The following is a 24,003-nucleotide window of genomic DNA, read 5'->3' as shown; positions in this document are numbered from 1 at the left end:
CTCCCAGAAGCAGTATAATGGGGAAAAGAGAAGTGAAAGCTCATGAGAGCAATTATGAACAACAAAGGCTGTGTGGAAACTGCACAGGAGGAGTAAAGGGATCCAGTAGAAGTTCCTAAAGCATAACACTAAGGGACTTGAGCAAAGGCCAAAGAATCAGAGTGCTCATCATTGCTCACCACACTGTTCTGAGTGTGGAGAATAAGCTAAGCACATAGGAATGACAGACACCTCAGGCCCAGTGACTTGGGCCCCAGTCAGCATACTAAGTGGGTTCCTATTGCTTGCCTCTCATTTCACACCACTAAGCTACAAAACAGTATTTAGACTGTAGACCAGATGTGAAAACAAACTGGTCCCCAGTAAAGCAGAATCAGCATTAAGAATTCTTAGCAAATAGGAAGTCTGGCAAAGTGCTTCAAACAAAAGCAAAATAGTGAAGTGGGGGGAAAAGGCAGATAACTATGCAAACATATTACAGGCAAAAATGAGTAATTACCTGGAGGAAAATTAATTTAATTGATTTAAATGTAGACAGATGTAAATGCCTAGATCTTGAAAAAGTTAAAGGATTATATAGCTAGAAAAATCAGCAAGTGGTAAAAATAGCCAAGAAAAGATATAGGATGGTTAATCTTTTCCTTCATTGCAGGTTGTCAATTGATAGTTGCCTTTAGACAGCACTTGTACTTTCTTTTTTCTTTTCTTTTTTTTTTTTTTTTTTGCAATGCTGGGTGGGGATCAAACCCAAGGCCTCATGCATGCATGCTAAGCAAGTACTCTACTATTGAGCTACAACCCCAGCCCCATTTCATTCTTATGGGGAGGAGGGGGGAGTTGGACGGGCAAGGGATAGGGAGGGCTGAAGAGGTATATTTTATAAAATTAACTTTCAATCTATGTCAGAAAATAAATACATCTGCTTATTTCTGGAGATTTCAGGTGACATGTTGCTCTTTACAATGTTCACATTTTTTAAATAATAAGCATATATTATGTTTTTAAAAAACAACTTATTATTTTAAGTCTATGAGGCCTTTAATCACTTTCAATTAATTTTCATCTGCAGTTGTAGGATTAAGATTTACTGCCCTTTAGAGTCTTTGTGATTTTTGGTGTGAGATACTAAGCTAATTACTAAACCTCTCTCCTAGTCTTGGATTCCTTATCAGTAAAATGGAGATAACAAGAGTACCTATCTCATAAAATGATTGTGCAGATTAAATAAAATAATCCATATAAAATGGTATATGATAAGTGCTCAATAATGTTAGTTATTGTTATGTTTAATATACTAAATTTGTCTAAAATAGTCACAACACACATATTCTTAACCAAAAGTAAAAATAATACAGCTTTACTATAGTAATAGCATCTACACTATTTCTTTTTTTTGGGGGGGGGGGCGGGGAAGAGGGTACCGGGGATTGAACTCATGGGCACTCGACCGCTGAGCCACATCCCCAGCCCTATTTTGTATTTAAAGACAGAGTCTCACTGAGTTGCTTAGCACCTCACTGTTGCTGAGGCTGGCTTTGAAATCCAATCCTTCTGCCTCAGCCTCCCAAGCTGCTGGGTTTACAGGCGGGCACCATCATCTCCAGCAGCATCTATACTATTTATAAACCTACTTTTTACATGAAGGAAAGAAATTGGTTCTTCAATGTTTAGAATTCAGATTGAATCATACTTTAAACTATTCTAATGATACAACAGATAATATAATAATACCTCATTATTATTTATTACTTCCAAAGCCTGTTGGTGGTTTTGGTAGAGTGGGTGTCTTCTATCAGGCTTACTCTTTAAGTGCAGCTTCTTTTTAACTGGATCTTCAAGTTCAAATGTTGGTGAACTGGTATCCAACAGTTGTGAAATATGTGGCACAAATATGAAAGGCTTAAAAACTGATCTAGAAGAAAGACACTTAATTAAATTGACATGACAAAATGTTTAAAAATTCAGCATTATTCTAAGTTTTCCAAGATTCTCTTAGAGAAGTTTCTCTTAATGATGCTACATAAGTAAGTTGTTCCTGTCATATTAATTATGCTTATGCCCAATTCCCAGTGTACAGTGTGATCTCATTTATGGCAGGGACAATGCTTAATTTAGGGCTGCATTATACTGACCTACTGAGAGCACAGCACATACACCATGTCAGTGAATGAACAGTTTTCCATTTCCTAAGGTAAGAACAATCCTCAGAGTTATAGACTGAGGATTATAACTTGGGGTGAAAATCAGCACAAGTGTTAATGAGGGGACACAGGTTTCACACTCTAACTTCTTAAAATATCTTTAACAATATGAAAGTATATAACATTAAGGGATAGCAAGTACGAAATCATTTCTAAATGTAATGTGGTGTTAAATTTGGTAAGAGATACAAATGACTTGAATCAAGATAGTCTATAAATAAAGTCCTAAAGATATAACTTGAACTACTGATAGTTTAAGTTTTATATGTATGTGTTTTCTGTATGTACATAAGTAAATCTAGCACAACTACGTTACTTATTCAATTTACTAACTTATAAATCATCTAATGTCATTAATGTCTGAAATCTGAGCAGAAAAACCTATCTACCTTCTTTTCTTGACAATGTTAAATATATTTGTAGGAAAGAGGAGTACAGATAAGGGTAAATACAAAACTATAAGCCTTTTCTTCCCATAAAAAATGAGAACAGTTACACATATATGGAAATTGCAATCTAAAATTGGCCCAGAAAATCCACCAACAAGTTGTCTTATTTATGTAACAAAAATTTAGTCTCACAGAATTATCAACACACTATGATTCTTCCCCATACCATGACCACTTGCTAGTTCACAGTATTTTGTGACTTTACCTCTCAGGATCAGGAGTCCCCGTAAAGAAGTGAATGCAAGGAAGGTTGGAATCTTGAGGTAAAACAGAAACCATGCTTGCAGTGGTCAGGAATTCTCCTTCCATATTAATGCCACTTGGTTTATCTCGGAGAATTTCCATCATTGTTTCAAATGTTATGTTTCCTAGGGAAATAATTTTAAAATCCATCAAATAGGTTTGCATACATAGATACTTTACAATTACAAACTGCTTTCTCTACTGATAATATAGGAGATACCAATCTTGGTATAAATGAGATATCAACTATAAAGAAACTCTGTTTCAACAGCACATTGTCACAGAAAGATATTTTCTTTTAAATATAAAATATGCAAAATCTCAAAAAACATTCTAATAGGCAAAAACTTTGTAAGCAAAAGCAATCAATAGTGTAAAAAATACATTCAATCCTATTGCACTTACAGAATTTTTAAGGCATATTTAGTAATGAACTGATGATATTTCAATAATTATTATCTGAGCCTGTCCATTCAATCAATAAAAAATATTATATTTAGTTTCCAATATTATAAAAGATTATTTTTATAAAATAAAACATTATTTTTACTATATTAATTTTTGTGTCTGACATTAATAATCTTACATGAAAGTGTGGGCTAGAACTTGAAAAAGAATGAAGATGACAAAACATATTATGGTTAATGGAATTTGGGTGTACATAATCCTGCTGGGCTACTTTAAAGATTAAACATCCATGTGTGAGATGAAATATGTATGTGATGATATATTGCATGTGATTATACTGTTTTATGCTTTTATATTTAATGTTTATTGTTTTTCAGAATTTTTTTGAGGAAAATAGAAAAAATTATTTTCTATCTTTAGTAAATATAACATGTCCCTGGTTACACAGAGTTTCAGAATTCAGTATTTGGAAAGCATCACAAAAATTTTTTTAAAGTCATTGATGTTTTCAGACAGCTCTGTTCCTTGCTATACACATTTATAGTCAAAGATGTGGCTCAGAACTACCTTAGAGTAACAACAACAAAAAAAAAACCCTAACCTACCTGATGTAGTTATTATGGTTTGGATATAAGGTATTTCCCAAAAGCTCCTGTGTGAAGGCAGGAATGTTCAGCAGTGAGAGGATTAGACCATAAGAGTTGAAACCTAATTAGTGGATTAACCCACTTGATGGATTAATAATTTGAATGGACTAGTTGGGCAGTAACTATAGGCAGGTAAGAATGACTGGAGGAATTAGGTCTCTAGAGGTGTACCTTTGTATCTGTCCCTGATCCTTCTCTCTCTGCTTCCTGGACATCATGAGTTGAGTAGTTTTCCTCCATCAGCCCTTCCACCATGATGTTATGCCTCACCATGAGCTCAGAGCAATGGAATCAGCTGAGACCTCTGAAACTGTGAGCCAAAATAAACTTCCTCTTCAAAGTTGTACTTGTCAAGTATCTTGGTCACAGCAATTAAAAAGCTAACACAGCAGTCCTACAAAAATAGCCTGTTTTTCTTCTGACCTATCATTAATTTTCTTCTGCAAAATTTATCACTCCAAATTCCTCCTAAATCAAATTCAAACTCCTGAAAATTAAAACTTACTATTAAGCTCAACTGAAATGACCTTTTCCTCTCCATCTATAAGCATTACTAATCTCTTGTTTATTTGTTGTAGCCCCATCATTAGATTATACATTCCCTATAGAAAAGGATGATATTTCCCTCTGTTTAGTTCTCATTTATTTAAAAAAAAAAAACATTTTGGGGAATCTATTAAGTGCCAGGCACTGTCATAGAAACTAGAGGTGTATCTATATAGAGATATAAATATGAAAAGATATATCTCTTCATGAATATGATCCAATTTCAACTAAAGTAACAACAGTTAACAAGTCATTGACAATCTCTCCTAAAAAGTTTCAGAATAGGCTTAAAAGTTTTCCTTTGAATATAAGAAATTCTCATTATCAAAAGAAAACTGACACCAGAAAAGACTACTACTCAAAGTAACACATTTAAAATGAGAATCAAAACTTCATGGTAAATAATGGAGTAAAAAGGATTGATTGAACTTTTAATGTAAAATAAAAATGTTACAGAAATAAGTTTATATAAACTTACAGAAAACAATTTAGTTTGAAATTTTAACATGCTAATTCTTAGAACAAAGAATGCAGTATAATTTTTCCAACAAAATTTTAAGAGAATACAACTTTATTTGACTATTGCAGGTTGATCATAAAGACAATTTTCACAAAAATATTTGAGGATTACATCAAGTTTCTTAACCCATCATTTCCCAGCATCCAATAATGGGTTGTCACTCTCTTAATCCTTTAATACTGAAGTCACTTTCTTTGAAAGCACTTGGCCATATTACCATCCTTAGTTTTCTCTTCAATTAATAGGTCTAACTCTCTATCCACGTGTTATTTGTCATTGACTTTGTATGAGACTTTTCTTGGGATAAACTGAAAAAATATTATAAAATTCATTGGCAAAAATGAACATTCAAGAATTTCCAGAAATAAATTAAATCAACTAAAAATAAAATAAAATATATGATTATTAAAAAAATTGCCAGGATAATTCTGAAAAAGCAGAGTAATAAGGAGGTATTTTTCATGTCACATAAAAAACAGTATTATAAATTCTCTCATATTGTTCTCTAGCTCATAAAACAGGTTTTGAGGGGCTGGCGATATAGCTCTGTAACTCAGAGGTAGAGTACTTGCCTAGCATGAATGAGGCCCTGGGTTCAATACATAGCACTGAAGACAGAAAGAAAGAAAAAGAGAAACTGGGTACCATGGGGCACACCTATAATCCCAGCTACTTGGGACATGAGGATTGCAAGTTAGAGGCCAGGCTGGGTAACTCAGCAAAACCTGTCTCAAAATTAAAAGAGGGGTGGGGTATAGCTCAGCCTAGCATACTTGAAAAATGTTCAATTCCCAGGACTGCAAAAAAAAAAAAAAAAAGTCAGGTTCTGACTGTTTCAGGTGTTCATTTATGTTTTTAAACAGGGAGATTTCCCCTACTCCAGTTATTATAGTTATTCCTGGAAGAAGGTAAGTCTAATTCCAAGTACTCCAACACAGGTAGCAGTATTCTTTTAACCACTCCATTATTATGCCTCCAATTTATTAAATACATCAGTTTTTTTTTACCCAGAAATAGTACCAGGTTCTTAATAACAATAATGAACATGGTATATCCATATTGTAACAAGTACAGTTTGTTTGTTTGTTTTTTAAGTAATAAAACATAGTGTCTGTCATCAGGTATTTCAGATAACTTATGTGGAAATATTTAATTGTTGCCTTAAAATCAGTTTTTGGTTTTGTTTTTGATTGTACCCAGGGTTGCTTAATCACTGAATCACATCCACAGCCCTTTTTATTTTTTATTTTGAGACAGGGTTTTGCTACATTGCTGAAGCTGACTTTGAACTTGCTATCCTCCTGCCTTAGTCTCCCAAACTGCTAAGATTACAGGCGAGCATCACCATGCCCAGCTAAACTTAGTTCTAAAGAAATAAATAACTTTCATTTAACATGGTTGATTGACCACAAGTTTTTGTTTGTTTGTTTGTTTGTTTTCCTCTCTCCCAAAACTCTACAGTTTTGGGGCTGGAGATATAGCTCAGTGGTAGAGCACACGCTTAGTATGCACAATGCCCTGGATTCAATCCCTAGCACCAAATAATAAACACAACATTTTACAATACTTACCAGAAAGAAATTTTAAAATGAAGTAACTCACAAAGATAAAGAGAATAGGAAAAGCAAGAATCTCCCCACACCATTCCCCTAACATGGGGATTAAAAGAAAAAGCTTCACTGGGAGCAATGGTGCATGCCTATAATCCCAGGGGAAGGCTGAGACAGGAGGATTGCAAGTTCAAACCCAGAGTTTAGCAATTTAGCAAGGCCCTAAGTAACTCAGCAAGACCCTGTCTCTAATAAAATACAAAAAGGGTTGGAGATGTGACTCAGTGGTTGAGTGCCCCTGGGTTCAATTCCGGGAGGGATGATGGAGGGAAGGAAAGAAAGAAAAGAAAAAGCTCATAGCAAGTCTATACCCAAAATATGATTTTTGTGATACTTCAAAAGAAAATTAATGTTCTGTCATCAGTTAATCATGCAACTTACCAACAATTTTATGGTAATGAAAATAGATTTACACAAGTCCATATTCTATCTGGTTTCTTCACAGCATAACCATGACTTCAAATTCAAACAAGAAAAATAACTTACTGAGTTTATAGGTAACTTGTTATAGGAGTCATAATTTTCTGTTAATTTTGAAAAACACAGGAAGAAAAAAGGGTGTTACCCAAAAAAGCACCTTTAATGTTAAAACTCAGCAATAAAACAAAAGCCTAGCATCCATACTGATCTACTACTACCAGATACATAGCTCTAATACCTAGTGAGATTTAAAAATGATTCAAGTCTAAATTCCTATAAATGCAAGTTTTAATAAAAACAGTGGCAGAACATAACACTGTGATAATACAAGTATTACAAAAATGTTTTCTGTATTCAAAACCTACAATTCTCAAAATGAAAGGAGGATTTACATGATCACTTGAGTAGGGTAGCTATAAGTAATCCACTAGCAAGCATTGAATAAGTACTGAGACTGCAGTGGCAGGGTTCAGTAAAATAAATGCAAAACATAGGGTGCAATTTCATTGCAATTTAAACTAGTTATTTAAAATACATGAGTGAATATAGATACAATTTGGATATACATGCAGCACAGTTAATAGCCATCAGGTAGGGATGGTTAGAAAGGAGAAAGGTAGGCTCTTCTATCTAGAAAAATTAGCCATAATGTACTAGTGGACAATTTTCTATGAAAGAATTGGAAATACATTTATTCTTTTGGCAAAGCACAGAAAGCTAGATGAACTATACTTCACACTTGAAAAAAATAAGCTTCATGTCAGATGCATATATTAATATATTCATGTATAACTATCAAATCTACAATTCAGAATTTTGTAGTTAAATATAACAAGTATTATGATGCACTGGGTAATTAATGTTTTATTATTTCTATTTGGTTTTCTTCCTTTTGTCCAATTACTCTAAACCTTACATTCTTGACATTTTCCTTTCCATATTAATTGCTCTTCATTTTTAAAAATTATCTGCTAATTTTATTTCCTGGACTTTAAGTTTACTGCCTGAAAAAAAAATACACAACAGTGATCTTTGCTAAACTACCTAGAAGTTACAATTTAATTCAATTCAACCAATGATTCTTAATTAATCATTTCAACACTTATTAAGCACACACAACATAGTAGTACAAGACATTGAGCTAGGTATTAAGAGAAAAATAAAGGTAAATTTAAAAAGCCCTTTTTTCAGTTTCATAGAGAATATAAATGAAGAGCACAAATACATGTAGTTTTCTCATTTGTAAAATGAAGATGATATCTACTTCATATGGCTGTTTAAAAAGAAAATGTAAGTGAATAACTTAATACAGTACCTAGCCCTGGATAAGTTTGCAATAAATGAGAGTAGATGCTGCTACAACTTTTTTTTAATCTACTTTTATAATAAGTCTAAAATTGAAATATTTAGTATAACATTCTGTATCATTTTTTATATACCTATCCCTATGGAAAAATAGTTTAAATATACTTATAAAATGATAAATTAGCTGGGCATGGTTGTACACACCTGTAATCCCAGTGGCTCAGAAGGCTGAGGCAGGAGGATCAAAAGTTCAAAGCTATACTCAGCAACTTAGCGAGGCCCTAAACATCTCAGGAAGATCCTATCTCTAAATAAAATACAAAAAAGGGCTGGGGATGTGGCTCAGTGGTTCAGCGCCCCTGTGTTCAATCCCAGTACTAAAAATAAATTAATTAATACACAAAATAAAATGATAAACTAACATTAAGAAACTTTGTAGAAAATATTTCAAATTTTGACATTGTTTTAGAAATTAAAATATAAGATATTAAATACTTTGAAAAATAACTAATGTGAAATTAATTTTTTAATGAATACTTGAAAAAAGCAAATATCAATCACTGACTGATCCATCTGAGTAGTTGGTATCTGATTGATTTATAGAACCATTTTATTCTTTAAGTGAAGGATAGAGCAGTCACATGTTTTTATTAGTAAAATGATTCTTTTAGCTATTATCTGCTACTCAGTAATCTAAATAAAATTTATTCTGCCAGAATTATTTGGTAGCAAAGGGGAAAAATACATTAAAAGTTATTTTTTAGGAGTTAATAGTGACCCAATATAAAAAATGGGAAAAAGATACACTAATAAGTGGACAATTTATAAGAAAATTATAAATTTTCAATAAATATAGGAATGTCTAATCTTACTAATAAAATAATATATATTGAGATAATAATATGCCACTTTTACCTACAAAATTTATAAGGGCTAGTCAGGTGCGGTGGCACACACCTATAATCCCAGTGTTTCAGGAGGCGGAGGCAGAAGGATTATGTGTTCAAGATCAGCCTCGGCAGACTAACCCACAAAATTACAATTATCTTATATTAGACAAAGGTACCAAAAACATGCACTGGAGAAAAAATAGCCTCTTCAACAGATGGTGCTGGGAAAACTGGAAATCCATATGCAACAAAAAGAAATTAAAACCTTATTTCTCACCACTCACAAAACTCAACTCAAAATGGATCAAGGACTTAGGAATAAAACCAGAGACCCTGCATCTAATAGAAGAAAAAGTAGGCCCTAATTTCCATTATGTGGGATTGGGCCCCAACTTCCTTAATAAGACTCCTGTGGCGCAAGAATTAAAATAAAAAATCAATAAATGGGATGGAATCAAACTAAAAAGTTTCTTCTCAGCAAAAGAAATAATCTGTGAGGTGAATAGAGAGCCTACATCTTGGGAGCAAATCTTTACCCCTCACACATCACATAGAGCACTAATCTCTAGGGTAATATAAAGAACTCAAAAAGCTAAGCACCAAAAAAAAAAAAAAAACAAATAACCCAATCAATAAATGGGCCAAGGACCTGAACAGGCACTTCTCAGAAGATGATATACAATCAATCAACAAATATATGAAAAAATGTTCATTATCACTAGCAATTAGAGAAGTGCAAATCAAAACCACTCTAAGATTTCATCTCACTCCAGTCAGAATGGCAGCTAGTATGCATACAAACAACAATAAGTGTTGGCGAGGATGTGGGGGGAAAGGTACATACATTGCTGGTGGGACTGCAAATTGGTGCAGCCAATATAGAAAGCAGTTTGGAGATTTCTTGGAAAATTGGGACTGGAGCCACCATTTGACCCAGCTATCCCTCTCTCCTGGGTCTATACCCAAAGGACTTAAAACAGCTTACTATAGGGACACAACCACATCAGTGTTTATAGCAGCACAATTCACAATAGCTAAACTGTGGAACCAACCTAGATGCCCTTCAGTAGATGAATGTATTAAAAGAAATGTGGCATATACACAATTGATTATTACTCAGGAATAAAAGAGAAAAAAATCATGGGATTTGCAGGTAAATGGATGGAGTTAGAGAAGATAATGCTAAGTGAAGTTAGCCAATCCCAAAAAACCAAATGCTGAATGTTTTCTTTGATATAAGGAGGCTGATTCATAGTGGGATAGGGAGAGGGAGCATGGAGGCAGGGATGAACTCTAGATAGGGCAGAGTTGTTGGAGGGAAAGAGGGGGACATGGAGTTATAAATGATAGTGGAATGTGATGATCATTATTATCCAAAGTACATGTATGAAGACACGAATTGATGTGAATATACTTTGTATACAGCCAGAGATATGAAAAATTATGCTCTATGTGTGTAATAAGAATTGTAATGCATCCTGCTGTCATATATAAATAAAAATTTTAAAATTAAAAAAATAAAAAGAACTATTTAAAAATGAATAAAAATAAGATCAGCCTCACCAATTTAGCAAGACTGTAAACAACTCAGCAAGACCCTGTCTCTAAATAAAACATAAGAAAAGGCTAGAGATGTGGCTCAGTGGTTAAGTGCCTCTGGGTTCAATCCTGGGTAACCCCCACAAAATTATAAAGGTTAAAAAATAAGTATTTAGAAAATAGGCACTCAACTATTCATATATTGCTGGGGTTAATTTAAATTGATGTATCTATTCTGGTGGCCACTGTGGCAATGTGTTTCAAAAACTTTAAAATATATATACATTTTGACTGCACATTCTTCTTCTAAAAACTCATTCTATTAAAATAACCATGGATATGAATATAAGTAGGCTATGAACACTTTATATGATTTTCAGTAATGAAAAACTAAAAATTACCTAAGTAACAGTTATTTGTTAGCTAAAGTATGATTCATAAATCATTCTTTATTATATAATGATCAAAATACTACTACATAAAAATTAAGGCAATATCAAAATAATAAATATGTTTCTATTTAAAGGAAAGTTCTGCAGATACTAAAATACAATGATCTGTATTATATACTACTAACTTTGAAAAGTTATGTGTAGAAAAGTATAAATGGCATGCTACCATTTCAGTAAAATACATATACATATTTGTCTCATTAAACCTGTATCATCTCTGGGAAAATACATAAAGAATTGCCTATGGGGGAAAAAACTAAGTATTTGGGGACAGATTACAAATGCACCTTTAAATTTTCAATCATGTGAATATATTTATTTTTAAAAGTAAAATAATATCATGGAATAATAAAAGACATGTGAAGGAGTTCTACTTTGAACATCACTATGTAAGCTCCTATCAGACCAACCCTCCCTAATATAAACTTGGAATAAAAATGCAGTGAACAATTAACCTGAAGGCTCTTTACCACTAACAAAGGCAAGAAAATTTGGAGGTGATGTGGATGAGAGGATGATGCATAGGGTGAGTTTCCCAATTTTTTTATGACTGCAACTTATAGGACGTCCACAGTCAGTGCTGTGCTGGCAGCAGTAGATAACCTTGGTATTTCTGACCTCAAGAACCAGAGGTCAACCACAAGCACTGGAAAGTGAAGGGCAAATCCTGCCGCAGCCCGGCTGGCTGGGCAAAATAAGCGGAGGGTGACGAATAACTTGTGTACGTTGATACAGCAGGAGTAGGAGCCGTTTATTGCAGGACAGGAGCAGTATTTATACATTCCACACAGCTTATCTAATTAGCATAAACTAGATACATCAGTCAACCAATCAGGAATCTCTACACCTAATGGCTCGGTTTTGTTACTTCTCAAACCACTCCCTCTGACATTTTGCCAGGCACCATCCAGACTTGTTTAGGAACTCTAACATTCCCCTGGCAAAATGCCAGGTGTTATTTTGACTTGTTTACAGACTCTAACAAAATCCCATAATGCAGAGAGTCAGGCAGAAGAAATTCTAAATTCTCTGTTCAAAACAATAACAAACAAACAAACAAAAAAAAAAAAAAAAAACACGTGCCCAAATAGCCCAAATATTCATCTGATCCCTAAATAATCATGTGGGGCAGAATGCAAGAAATGGACTGAAATTTAAGCCAATGATAGTTTGCAGATTGAGTATAATCAATTAAAATGAAGTATCTGTTAAAACAAGTTATCCATTTCTTATTAGGTAAATTTGGTGTTCTGTGGATTTTAAGGAATTGGTTCATTTCCTCTGAGTTAATGAATTTAGGAGCATAGAGTTATTTGTAGTATTCCTTTGTTAGTTTCCTAAAGTCTGTGGAGCCTATTATGAACTCTTATTTCTGACACTAGTCATTTATATCTTCTTCCTCCCCAGAATTAGACTTAAACCAGCCCCAAAGGAAAGATTACTATAGAGCTACCCTAATAAGGCTTAAAAATAGGCCTAAAGGAATGAAATTACTAAAATTCCAACAGTGTTCCAAAGAATACAAAATTGCGGCATTCATCAAATAAAATCATAATGCCCACCATCCAATCAAAATTACTAGATCCTTGAAAATGCAACTCCCCCTCCCGCAAAAAAGATGAAAATTTGGTCACCGGAAGACAGACTCAAAAATTATGGAGATGATATTGTTAACAGACAAGAATGCTAAAATTTCTATTACATTGCTATATGCTCAAGGATTTAAAGAAAAACACAAAGGTAATGAGTAGACAAATGAAAGATAAAGAACCAAATGAAATTTGTAGAGATGAAATACAATATCGAAAATGAAAACATCACTAGATGAGATTTAACAGCAGATCAGATAATACATAGGAAAAGTCAGAATACTTGAGGACATTACAGGAGAAGCTATTATAGTATAGATAGAAACTTCATCCTTTCATCAGAATCCCATGTAATTTAAATGTTTTCAGTGCAGTTACATGTAGATTTATTATAGTACATTTTCCATTAGATAGGTAATTTGAGTAAAATCTGAATATGTATTGTATCAAATATTCACAGAGTAGAGTTAGAAATACACATATGCTGAGGTCTTGTATGGTTTACTAATTCCAAACCAACATTTGTTTCTCAGCCCCACACAGGTAGCCCACAAAATAAATGTGGTTGAGAGTTCAATCTCTCATAAGAGACTGTATTGACTTACAGCCTGAAAAAGCAGGAAGCTCAACTCTAGGCTAGGAATCTAGGCAAGAAGTACAGTAGCATTTTTTAGATTTGTACCTTGGGAAAAAGCCTAGCTCCTATTTTCCAAACAAGTCTTTGACCTAGCCATCTATGCTTTCATGGATGTTAAAACTCTAGCCTGTAAGGCTTAGCTCCAATGCAGAATCCCCCTGCCCTTTGACCCAGAGATGAGGAGGACTGTCTGGGGGTGGAAATATTCCAAATCTTGCTCATATTATAGGTTTTCTCTTCATTTTTAGAACCTGGTGATTTCCTATTCTTGTATTCAAACTTAGTTATATATGCTTTTAATGACTATTTTATTCAATATTTCTGAAGTTTTGAAGTGGGAAGGAGGGAATTCTTATATCTGCTCAGTTTGTCTTCTCAACCAGAACTTCTAGATATAATTTACAGTAATAAAATAACCAATAAGAGTACTATCAAGGGGCTGGAGCTGTAGCTCAGTGGTAAGCGCTTGCCTTGTATATGTGAGGCACTAGGTTTGATCCTCAGCACCATGTAAAAATAAATAAACATACTGTATGTTTATCTACAACTAAATAAATATTTTTTAAAAAAGAATACTATCAAAAGATAAATACAAGAAGTAGCAGCAATAGTCAAAGAAGCATGTTTCCATGTTTCAAAAAATTCTGAGAGCCGGGTAGGGTGGTGCAAGCACATAATGCCAGCAGCTCAGGAGGCTGAGGCAGGAGGATCACAAATTCAAAGCCAGGCTCATCAACTTAGCAAAGAACTGGGAATGTGGCTCAGTAATTAAGCACCCCTGAGTTCAACCCTGGTACCAAAAAAAAAAAAAAAAACATCTGAGAAGTAACCACAATTTTGTTTGAAGAATATTAACAGAATTTTTTTAAAGTTTCTAAGAAATGAAAATCTGAACTTTCACATAGAATCATTACCTTCCCACAATTATATATTTTACACATCTCAAAAAATAGCTTACATCATCATACTGTTTTCAGTTTTAATGACTATATTTTTACTAAATATAATTCCTCAAAACAGATTTATCACTCCTACATTATATCCACAAAATGTAATTTGTTTTTTTGACATTATTAAAATGCTAAAATTACCTTTGTGTTTATTCAGAAGCTTGTAGCCCTCACAGTATCTGCCTGATGAAGTCATCATCTTGGCTGTGTCAAGATAAGAATATGTTGCAGCAAAATCAAATTCCTTTTTACCATCCCACCATCCTTTCTGCTTAGCATAGTTTCTCATGTCTGGATGTTCTTGGTCAATCTTGGTTGTTATAGAAAGCTGATTAGAAATATTACGAACTCCCTCTATTTTCAAGAAAAAGGGAAATGAAAATGAAAAGTTATGTTTAACATTAATGTTCCATCTATACATTATAAATTCTCAGTCACTATTTAAATGTAAACATAGACTTCTAAATTTTGTGCTATGTGCATCTATTGCATATTCTAAGAGACAATTTTTAAATGATTTTTTAAGTGATTTTTTTAGAGAGAGATAGAGAGAATTTTTTAATATTTATTTTTTAGTTTTCAGCGGACACAACATCTTTGTTTGTATGTGGTGCTGAGGATCAAACCCGGGCCGCATGCATGCCAGGTGAGCGCGCTACCGCTTGAGCCACATCCCCAGCCCCAAAAGAGACAATTTTTAGAATTAAACTTTTTATGTTCAGATAATTGTAGATCCATATGCAGTTATAAGAAATAATCCAGGGAGAAACTGTGTTCCCTTTACTCCGTATCCCCCAACAAAAACATTTTGAAAAACTAGAGTATAAAGTCACAATCATAATACTGGTAATGATACAGTCAAGAAAAAGAATGCTTATACTACCACAAGAATCCTTTATGTTGCCCTCTTAGAGCCGTACCCACTTGTCTCCCACCCCTAGCACACATGAACTCCAGGCAACCACTAGTGTGTTCTCTTATTTCTCTAAATATTAATTCTAAGAATCCTAGCTTTTTTTTATTCAACATAATTCTCTAAAGATTCATCCAGCTTACTGTAGGTATCAACAGTTCATTCCTTTTTATTGCTGAGTAATACTCAAGGATGTGGATTTACTACAGTTTGTGACACTATTTTTTTTAAGTCATAAATACATTTAAAACAGAAAAAATAAGGCTTGCAAAGATATTGTGGCACAAGTCACAAATAAAATTTTCCACTAAAATACAAAAGAGAAAAAACAATAAAAGTCTGTTTTAAAAAGATCACAATAAATTATATAGCTCATGATAAATGAAAATTGACCCAACCACTCAGGAGGATCACAAGTTTGAGGCCAGCCTAGACAACTTAGGAAGACCCTGTCTCAAAATTTTTTACAAAGGGCTGAGAATGTAGCCCAGAGGTAAAATGTTCCTGGGTTCAATCCCCGTACCACAAAAATAAATGTTAATTAAAATTGATAGTGTTTTGAAACTGACTTAAAAGACAGTCTGCAAAGTAAAAATCAACTAAGTAATTATTCTACTGAAATAATACTTGGGATATTCTTACTATAAAATCGAGACTTAAGTCATAATAGAATCAAGGATAGTGATAAAGTTTCCATCTAAGAGATGACTCCCTATAATTTAACAATTCAGTTTTTTAAAATCAACATATATTTTAATTGACACATAATAATTGTACATATTTATGTGGTACAGTGTAGCATTTCATTACATGTATAATAATGTCTAATAATCAGACCAGGGCAAATGGGTGTATATTATATCAGACATATATCATTTCTATGTGTTAGGAACATTCAAAGACAACAATTTAGTTCTTAGGCTCATTTAGAAGTAGAGAAACTGGTGACAAAATTAACATACAACTGGATAATGAGACCCAGTGAAGGTGCTTATTTTGCATGACCTAATGAGACTTTTTCACGGAATGTTGAACTATGTTGAATAGAATTCATTTGCCTTTTCATGTAGCATATTTGATAAAATTAAAAGTGCTTAATGATATAATTGGGCCAATTAATACAATAAGAAAATAGAGTCTAAGTTAAACTTTATATATTAAAAAAGATAAAATACATAAAATAAAACATAAAACAAAATATATAAAGCAAAATATATAACAAAATGTCCAACAAAACAACTGGCAATGATCTGTTTTGAAAATAATACCCATATCCTCCAAAGCTCAAGACTTCCTTTATGAAGCCTTTCTGAACTCCCCCAGCTTACAATGACCTTTCCTTTCTTTAATATTCACAGCATCTATGTGAATCATTCATACAACAATTAACATTTTTACATGTATATATTATCTCCTTAGTAAAACTAGGATATCCTCCTGGATCTCGAACATAATCACATGATTATGTTTGAACACAAGTTGTGCTCTAGTGAAAGAACACTGAACTGAAATCAGGAGATCTCAATTCCAAGTTTTGCATATACCAGTCTCTTACATCTCTGGATTTCCTCACTTGAAAAAAATAAAAGGAATATATGATCAAAACAAAACCATGGGAAAGAAAATGCAAAGCATTCTAAAGCAAACAAATTGTGTTGTTCTACCCAATGACATAAAATTTTGTTTTACTATTATATCAGCGTACCCTTTCTTTTTTACTGATAACATTAAAATTAAGCATAATAGTGGGATTTATTATTACATATTAGTACATGCACATAATTTAGTCAATTTCATTCACCAGTACCTTCTTTTCCCTCTCCTCTATCCTCCTCCTTGTCCCTTTCTTCTACTCCACTGGTCCCCTTTCTATTTTTATGATATCCTTGCCCCTGCCTTTTATTTTCTTTAGCATCCACATACGAAAGAAAATATGACCATTGAGTTTCTGAGTCTGGCTTACTTCATTTAACATAATGTTCTCAAGTTCCATCCATTTTCCTGTAAATTACACAGTTTCATTCATATTTATGTCTGAATAAAACTCCATTGTCCAAAATACATGTATGAAGGCACGAATTGGTGTCAACATACTTTATATACAGCCAGAGATATGAAAAATTGTGCTGTATATGTGTAATAAGAATTGTAATGCATTCCGCTGTCATTTATTTTTTAAAAAATCAATTTAAAAAAGCTCCATTGTGTATATATACCACATTTTCTTTATTCACTTATCCATTGATAGACACTTACAGACAGACATTGGTTCTATACCTTGGCTATTGGGAATTGCATTGCTATAAACATGGGTATGTATGTATAGCTATGCTGACTTTAATTCTTTTGAATAAATACTGAGGAATACCATAGCTGCATCATATGGTGGTTCCATTCCTAGTCTTTTGAGGAACCTCCATATTGATTTCCATACTGGTTATACAAAGTCATAATCCCATAAAGATCCCATAAGTATTCTTTTTCTCCTTCATTCTTGCCAGCAATTATTATTATTTTATTTCTTGATTACTGCCATTCTAATTGGAATAAGATGAACTCTTAGGGTAATTTTGATTTGCATTTCCCTGATTGCTAAAGATGTTGAAATTTTTTTCATATATTTGTTGACCATTTGTATTTCTTCTTTTGAGAAGTGTTTAATTTTTTCCCCATTTATTGACTGGGTTATTTTATAGATTTTTAAAGTTCTTTATATATTATGGATATTAATCATCTGTTGAAAAACTAGCTAGCAAAGACTTCTCCCAGATTTCATACTCTCTTCATGCTCTTTTTTTACTTTGCTGTACAGAAGCTTTTCAATTTGATGCAAACCCATTTATTAATTTTTGGTACTATTTCCTGAATTTTAGGAGTCTTGTTGAGGAAGTTGTTGCTTGTCTGTACCTATATGTTGGAGTGCTGACCCACTTTAAAGTTGCCAAGTTTCTGGTCTGATTCCTAGGTCTTTCATCCATTTTGAGTTGACTTTTGTGCAGGGTGAGAGGGATCTCAACCTCAAATTCAGGGTGAGTTTCATTATTCTACATCTGGATATTCAGTTTTTCCACACATTTGTTTAAAAGGCTATCTTTTCTCCAAAGTATATTTGGGGCACCTTTGTAAGGATCAGATGAATATATCTGTGTGGGTCTGTCTCTGTGTCTTCTATTTTATTCCATTGCTCTATGTGTGTTTTTATACCAGTACTGTTCTGTTTTTCTTACTAGCTTTGTAGTGTAATTTAAAATTGAGTATTGTGATGCCATCAGCATTTTTTTCTTTCCTTTGAGTTGCTTGTGATATTCTGGATTTTATATTCTTCCATATGAATTTTGGGACTGTTTTTTCTAGTTCTGTGAAGAATATTATTGGTATTTTGATGGACATTGCATTGAATCTGTAGATCACTTTTTGTACTACGGCCATTCTGCCTATCCATGAACATGGGAGATCTGTCCATCTTCTAGTGTCTTCTTCAATTTCTTTCTTCAGTGTTCTATAATTTTCATTATAAAGGTCTTTCACCTCTTTGATTAGATTTATTCTTTCTTTCTTTCTTTCTTTCTTTAGGTTATTATGCATGGGATTGTTTTCCTAATTTCTTTTTCAATGGATTGATAATTGCCGTATAGGAAAGTTACTGATTCTTGAATATTGATTTTGTATCTTGATACTTTGTTGAGTTTGTTTATTAGTTCTAGAAGTCTGGGGGAACTTTTTAGATCTTATAAGTATGGGATAATATCACCTGCAAACAGTGATAATTTGACTTTTCCCTTTACTCTTTGTATCCCTTTTATTTCCTTCTCACATAATTGCTAAAATTTCAGAAAATGTATTGAAATATATACACTCGTGAGAATGGACATTCTTGTTTCACTATATCCTTTCTAACCACCAACCCAAAGACATCCATCTCCAGCTCCATTCCCCTTTTCTCACCTCCATACTTAAGCATGAAAGAATTTTGGTGTTCAGCCCAAAGTTAAAAGAGAACAAGATAGCAAGGGGTTATTAAAAGGAAAAAAGCACTATAAAATAGCCAAAAACTGATGCACATAAAATATACACACATTATATGAAACTCATATAGCCAGAGATAATGCTACCTTTTAACCTTTTCAAGAATGCACTTCATAGTACATGTTCTTTCCAATTTTTAACTTTTCCCCTACAAGTTACCCTTTATTTTGCTGGAATATAAATCTTCAAAGACAATGAAATGCAATATCTGCAGTTAAGGGTATATTTTATTAATAGTAAATTAAATTAAATCACACAAAAAAAGTTGTCCATCTAGATTAATTACCACAAGAGTAAGTTATTAAAGCAAAATCATTCCTTATGTTCTTCGTCTTCTGCATGTGCCCATTTGCCCTACTGCTTTCCCCCACAGGCCAAAGCAGTAAGACCTGCCACAAGAAACTGAGCAGATGTGCCACCATATTCTTGGATTTCCCCCTCTTTCAGAATTGTGAGCCAAAATATATTTGTTCCCTTATAAATAAAAAAAAAAAGTTTTCCATACCTTTTACTTTTTCTGCTGCCCAATGCTTCCCTGCAGTCTCCAGAATCCAGGCTTCATTCCTATCAGCTATCAGGAAACTGTTGTGATAACTAAATTCCACCCTGCCCTCTGTACAGTTTCCACCCTGGCCATATTTCTCTAACAAATCAACAATGACCTTGAGGGCTTTTTCAGCTGTGTCAGCTCTTTCAAGGCCAAGTCTAAAATAAAAATATTAAAATAAACTTTGTTTATTTTTCTGAAATATTTTCATGCTCATATGACTTTGTATTTACATTCAAAGCAAAAATTCTTTCAAGTTAACAAATAATATGAAATCTAATTTTTAAACTTTTTGACTTGGTAATTTATCGGCAAGTTACTTTATATCTGAAATTCAGATATCTCATTTGTAAAATGATGATAGTAATACATATTCCATAAGGTTATTGTGTAAATTACACAATTATATTAGGTACTTCCAATGAATCATGATTTCCCCCTCCTTCCCTTCTCCCAATTAATGATCTTTGATAGCCATGAAATTGCATGCTGAAACTCTAAAACATTTTTATCTTTGATACTATAAAGTATCAAAGTCCAAAAAAATAAAAATTGAAAAATAAAATAGGTAAGAATTATACCAAGATTTAACAATTAGACAAGTTCTATAATGAAAAAATATAACACACAAATAACCTGACAAGGTCCATGCCCAGTAGTGCTTCTTCATCACAAACTTCTTCTCTTCCCCATACAGCTTCATTCCCAATGCAAACTCCATGCTCATTGGCTCCCATTTCTGCCCCCCACAACCAAGCAGGGCGACTAAGGACAACAGCATATGTTTCCGAAACTTGATCAATTTCTATATAAGTACACTGTTAAAAAAAAAAGTCATATCCATAACCACAAAACCAAAAAAAGTTATCAAAATCTAGAATTTCAAAAATCATTCAAAAGATACACCATTATCAAAGAGGTCAATGAAATATAACTAAATTGAAACTTTTAGTAATAAAGGCATTACTCTTAAAATATTCAGAATTAATGCTAAATCATTTATTCATCCAAATAATGGCTGAGTATCTCCTACCATAAAGTACTCTGCTAAAAGAGATCTTAGTTATAAAGACTTAATCAATACAAAGCTTACTTCTAACAAACTAAGACTTCTACATTAAGACACAACAAAATATAAAGTACAAGGGTCATGAAGAGAAGTGAACATGAGGCACTACAGAAGCTCAGGAAAGAATTCTAGTTGTAAAATCTTGAACATTTTTTGCAAAGGAAGATGTATAGGAATTGATGATTAAGAAAGGAATTCTCCAGCTGTGGTTGTGGTTCAGCAGTAGATCACTCGCCTAGCACGTGCGAAGCCCTGCATGCGAGGCCCTGGGTTTGATCCTCAGCACCACATAAAAATAAAATAAAGATATTGTGTCCATCTACAACTAAAAAATAAAATATGAAAAAGAAATGAATTCTCAACCTCAATGTCCAGTGTTTCCTAATTAGGCACACATATGGTAACCCCTAAATACAGGAGTATTATCATAGAAGTCTATATCACTTGTGGAAGAAGCCCATCAGGTATGTCTGCAGCAGTGGAAAGAATGAGAACCACTGGTTTACAAGATAGCCAGATTTAAATATAGAGATAAAGTGGAACTGGTATCCCAGATGAATAAACAGTTTCAGAAAAAGAAAAAATATATAGCCTAATATATAGAAAATGTCTAATATATCTGAGTGTTAGAATGTCACAGAATTAAAATACAAAAAATACATAACTTAGCAATAAAATATAAAGTGAAACTTTCACTTTAAAGTTCCATAGTAAATTATTTCTTAAATAAAAATTTTAAAGGATCCTTCAATTCATTTGTATACTATCAAGTGACTGAATAAAATGCATGTTGTTAGTGCTATTGCAGGGCTCAATAAACCTTTTAATGAATCATAAACCTTTATCCAGAATCTGGATTAACTTTTCTTATTCTACACCAATCAAAATCTTTTTTGTCTAACAAACTTCCTAGTGAAGCTTTCCTTGATCCCTAGTCTGAATTACATGTTTCTCCTATGCTGCAATATGTTGCTCCTACTTAAATTTATCATTTAATTTATAGTGGAGTTAGTTGCATATACCTCCTATTCCAACTGTAGACTCTAAGTTCCCATCAGACAACATCTGAATCTTACAGCTGACTTTAAACTCCTTGCTCTAACATGCTTGCATGTGAAAAGTATTCTAATATTTGATCAAAGAATAATTTTCATTAGTTATTTCAATTTCTTCCAAATCATTGAAATAAAAACCAGAAGCCTATTTCTAATTCAATTCTTTTTCATATTTGAATTCTTGAATTTTAACTTCTATTATCTCTTCCAAATTGCTAGTTAATGATAGTAATAACTGTTTTATGATATTTTAAAAGTAGCATATTGCTAACAAAACATGTATTTCAGATTTCCTGTTTTCTGGGATACTTTGGTTTGCAATTTGAAGCAATGAATATCTCTGACATGCTAGAGGGCTCTGCCTGTTTTTTTGTGTCAATTCATGGCCTTAGTGATTTGTCTGTAAACTATTCTAAATTCTGGCTCCTGGTCAGAATTAGACAAATGCCTTTTGTGAATAACATGCCACCCCAGAACTCATATAGGAACTGGTTGTCTTGTAAGCAGAGTGATGCCTGACTTCTTAAAATTCATTTATACTCACCTTCTGTGGCATCAAGAAATATGAACACCCATGGGATATTCTCACTGAAAGTTGTCACATATAAACCAGTGTTTTTAAATATTAGAGGTTACATCTAACATCATGCTCTGTTCAAAGGAAGTTTTCATTCACTGTTGTGTAAAAAGAGTTACGGAATAATAGTGCTACATCTGGAGAAACAATCCAAGGGCCAGTGGGAAACAAAAATTCAACATCATCTCAAATAGAAAGTTGGGGACCCTTCTAAGAGTGTCAGACAGAAGCAGTTTTTCCCTTGGTGGACTGTCTAATTTTTATTGCTTGGTATTAAGTGGAGAAATTAAGCTATAGATTCTGGTGTTTAAGACAACCTTGGTACTCTGGCGATGTGAGGACTGCACTGCCTCTTAGAAGATGGACTAATATCTATGGGTGTTACCTTTTACTTTTTTAATGACATTCTTTTAAAAATGAGTTTCTGGGCTGGGGTTGTGGCTCAGTGGCTGAGCACTTACCTAGAATGTGTGAGGCACTGGGTTCAATTCTCAGCACCACGTTGAAAAAATACATAAATAAAGGTATTGTGTCTATCTACAACTAAAAAATATTTTTTTAAAAAACGAATATTTTTAAAAAATGAGTTTCCTCTGTTGTACATATTTATGCACTCTTTGTGAGGTGAAGGTGCTTCCCAGATTTAGACTTGGAATGAAGGCAATTTTTAAAAATAAAGTTTTGAATATCTAGAAAATAAAAACATATATTTCACCTACCTTAAGAGGTTCTCTGCTATCATGAACTGCAGCAGGAAAATAAACTACCTCTTGTACTTCATCACAGAGTCTGTCTGAATTTTTTCCAAAAATAATCCTCTTATCAATTGTTGCTGGGGGTAATGCCACAAATGTATCACAGGAATAGGGCTCCATTTTCTAAACAACTACAAAATCACATAGACGTTTTTAAATAACAAGAGAAAACATTTTTAAGTATATACAAAACAAATACTCCTACTCTCTGGCCAAGGGATATTATTACCATGTCTAATGAAGGGTGTTCATTAAAGCTTTAAATATCATATACTATAATACAATTATCAATATGACTTAAGAATCAACCATGAACTACAAGAATCAACAAGAAAATAGCAATGTGAACTACTTTCTTCTAGTTGATGGGTCAAATTTATTCTCTAAAACCTTTCTCTCCTAAAGTCTCCCCTGAATTTCTTTTCACTATTCCTATATTTGGGAATCTCTACACCTAGCCTACTGTTATAAAGGCTATATTCTATATATTTGTGCACCAGTCCTCTTATTGGCAATAAAATCCTTAAGAGGTAAGAGTATGCCTTAATTATCTTTGTATTGTTATCATTGAAACTTACAGGGGAAAAAAAAAAAAACGTTTTCAGTATTTTCTCGAAATAAGAAAGAAAAGGTTTCCTTTGACCTAAGGAAGAAT

The 24,003-nt window shown here is 33.1% G+C and overlaps 1 protein-coding gene across 5 annotated transcripts in view; it reads right to left on the bottom strand.

Annotated features, from left to right (window-relative positions):
* The window catches only part of Scrn3 (secernin 3), a 31,423-nt gene that overhangs the window by 6,035 nt on the left and 1,385 nt on the right, over positions 1 to 24,003 (bottom strand). For 4 of the 5 annotated variants that reach the window (XM_015479329.2, XM_048812519.1, XM_015479330.2 and 1 more), the window contains exons 2-7: positions 23,313 to 23,479; positions 20,529 to 20,710; positions 19,851 to 20,050; positions 14,548 to 14,760; positions 2,856 to 3,018; positions 1,732 to 1,912 (exon numbers count right to left, since the gene is read on the bottom strand). In XM_015479329.2, the coding sequence (XP_015334815.1) occupies positions 1,732 to 1,912; positions 2,856 to 3,018; positions 14,548 to 14,760; positions 19,851 to 20,050; positions 20,529 to 20,710; positions 23,313 to 23,468 (1,095 nt within the window). In that variant the 5' untranslated portion in view covers positions 23,469 to 23,479. The remainder of the gene's footprint in view (positions 1 to 1,731; positions 1,913 to 2,855; positions 3,019 to 14,547; positions 14,761 to 19,850; positions 20,051 to 20,528; positions 20,711 to 23,312; positions 23,480 to 24,003) is intronic. The other variant, XM_048812520.1, reaches the window with a different exon arrangement.

The sequence above is a fragment of the Marmota marmota genome, unplaced genomic scaffold, assembly GCF_001458135.2.
Source record: "Marmota marmota marmota unplaced genomic scaffold, marMar, whole genome shotgun sequence".
In the NCBI taxonomy this organism is placed as follows: Eukaryota; Metazoa; Chordata; class Mammalia; order Rodentia; family Sciuridae; genus Marmota; species Marmota marmota.
This window is presented reverse-complemented; position numbering and strand designations above follow the sequence as displayed.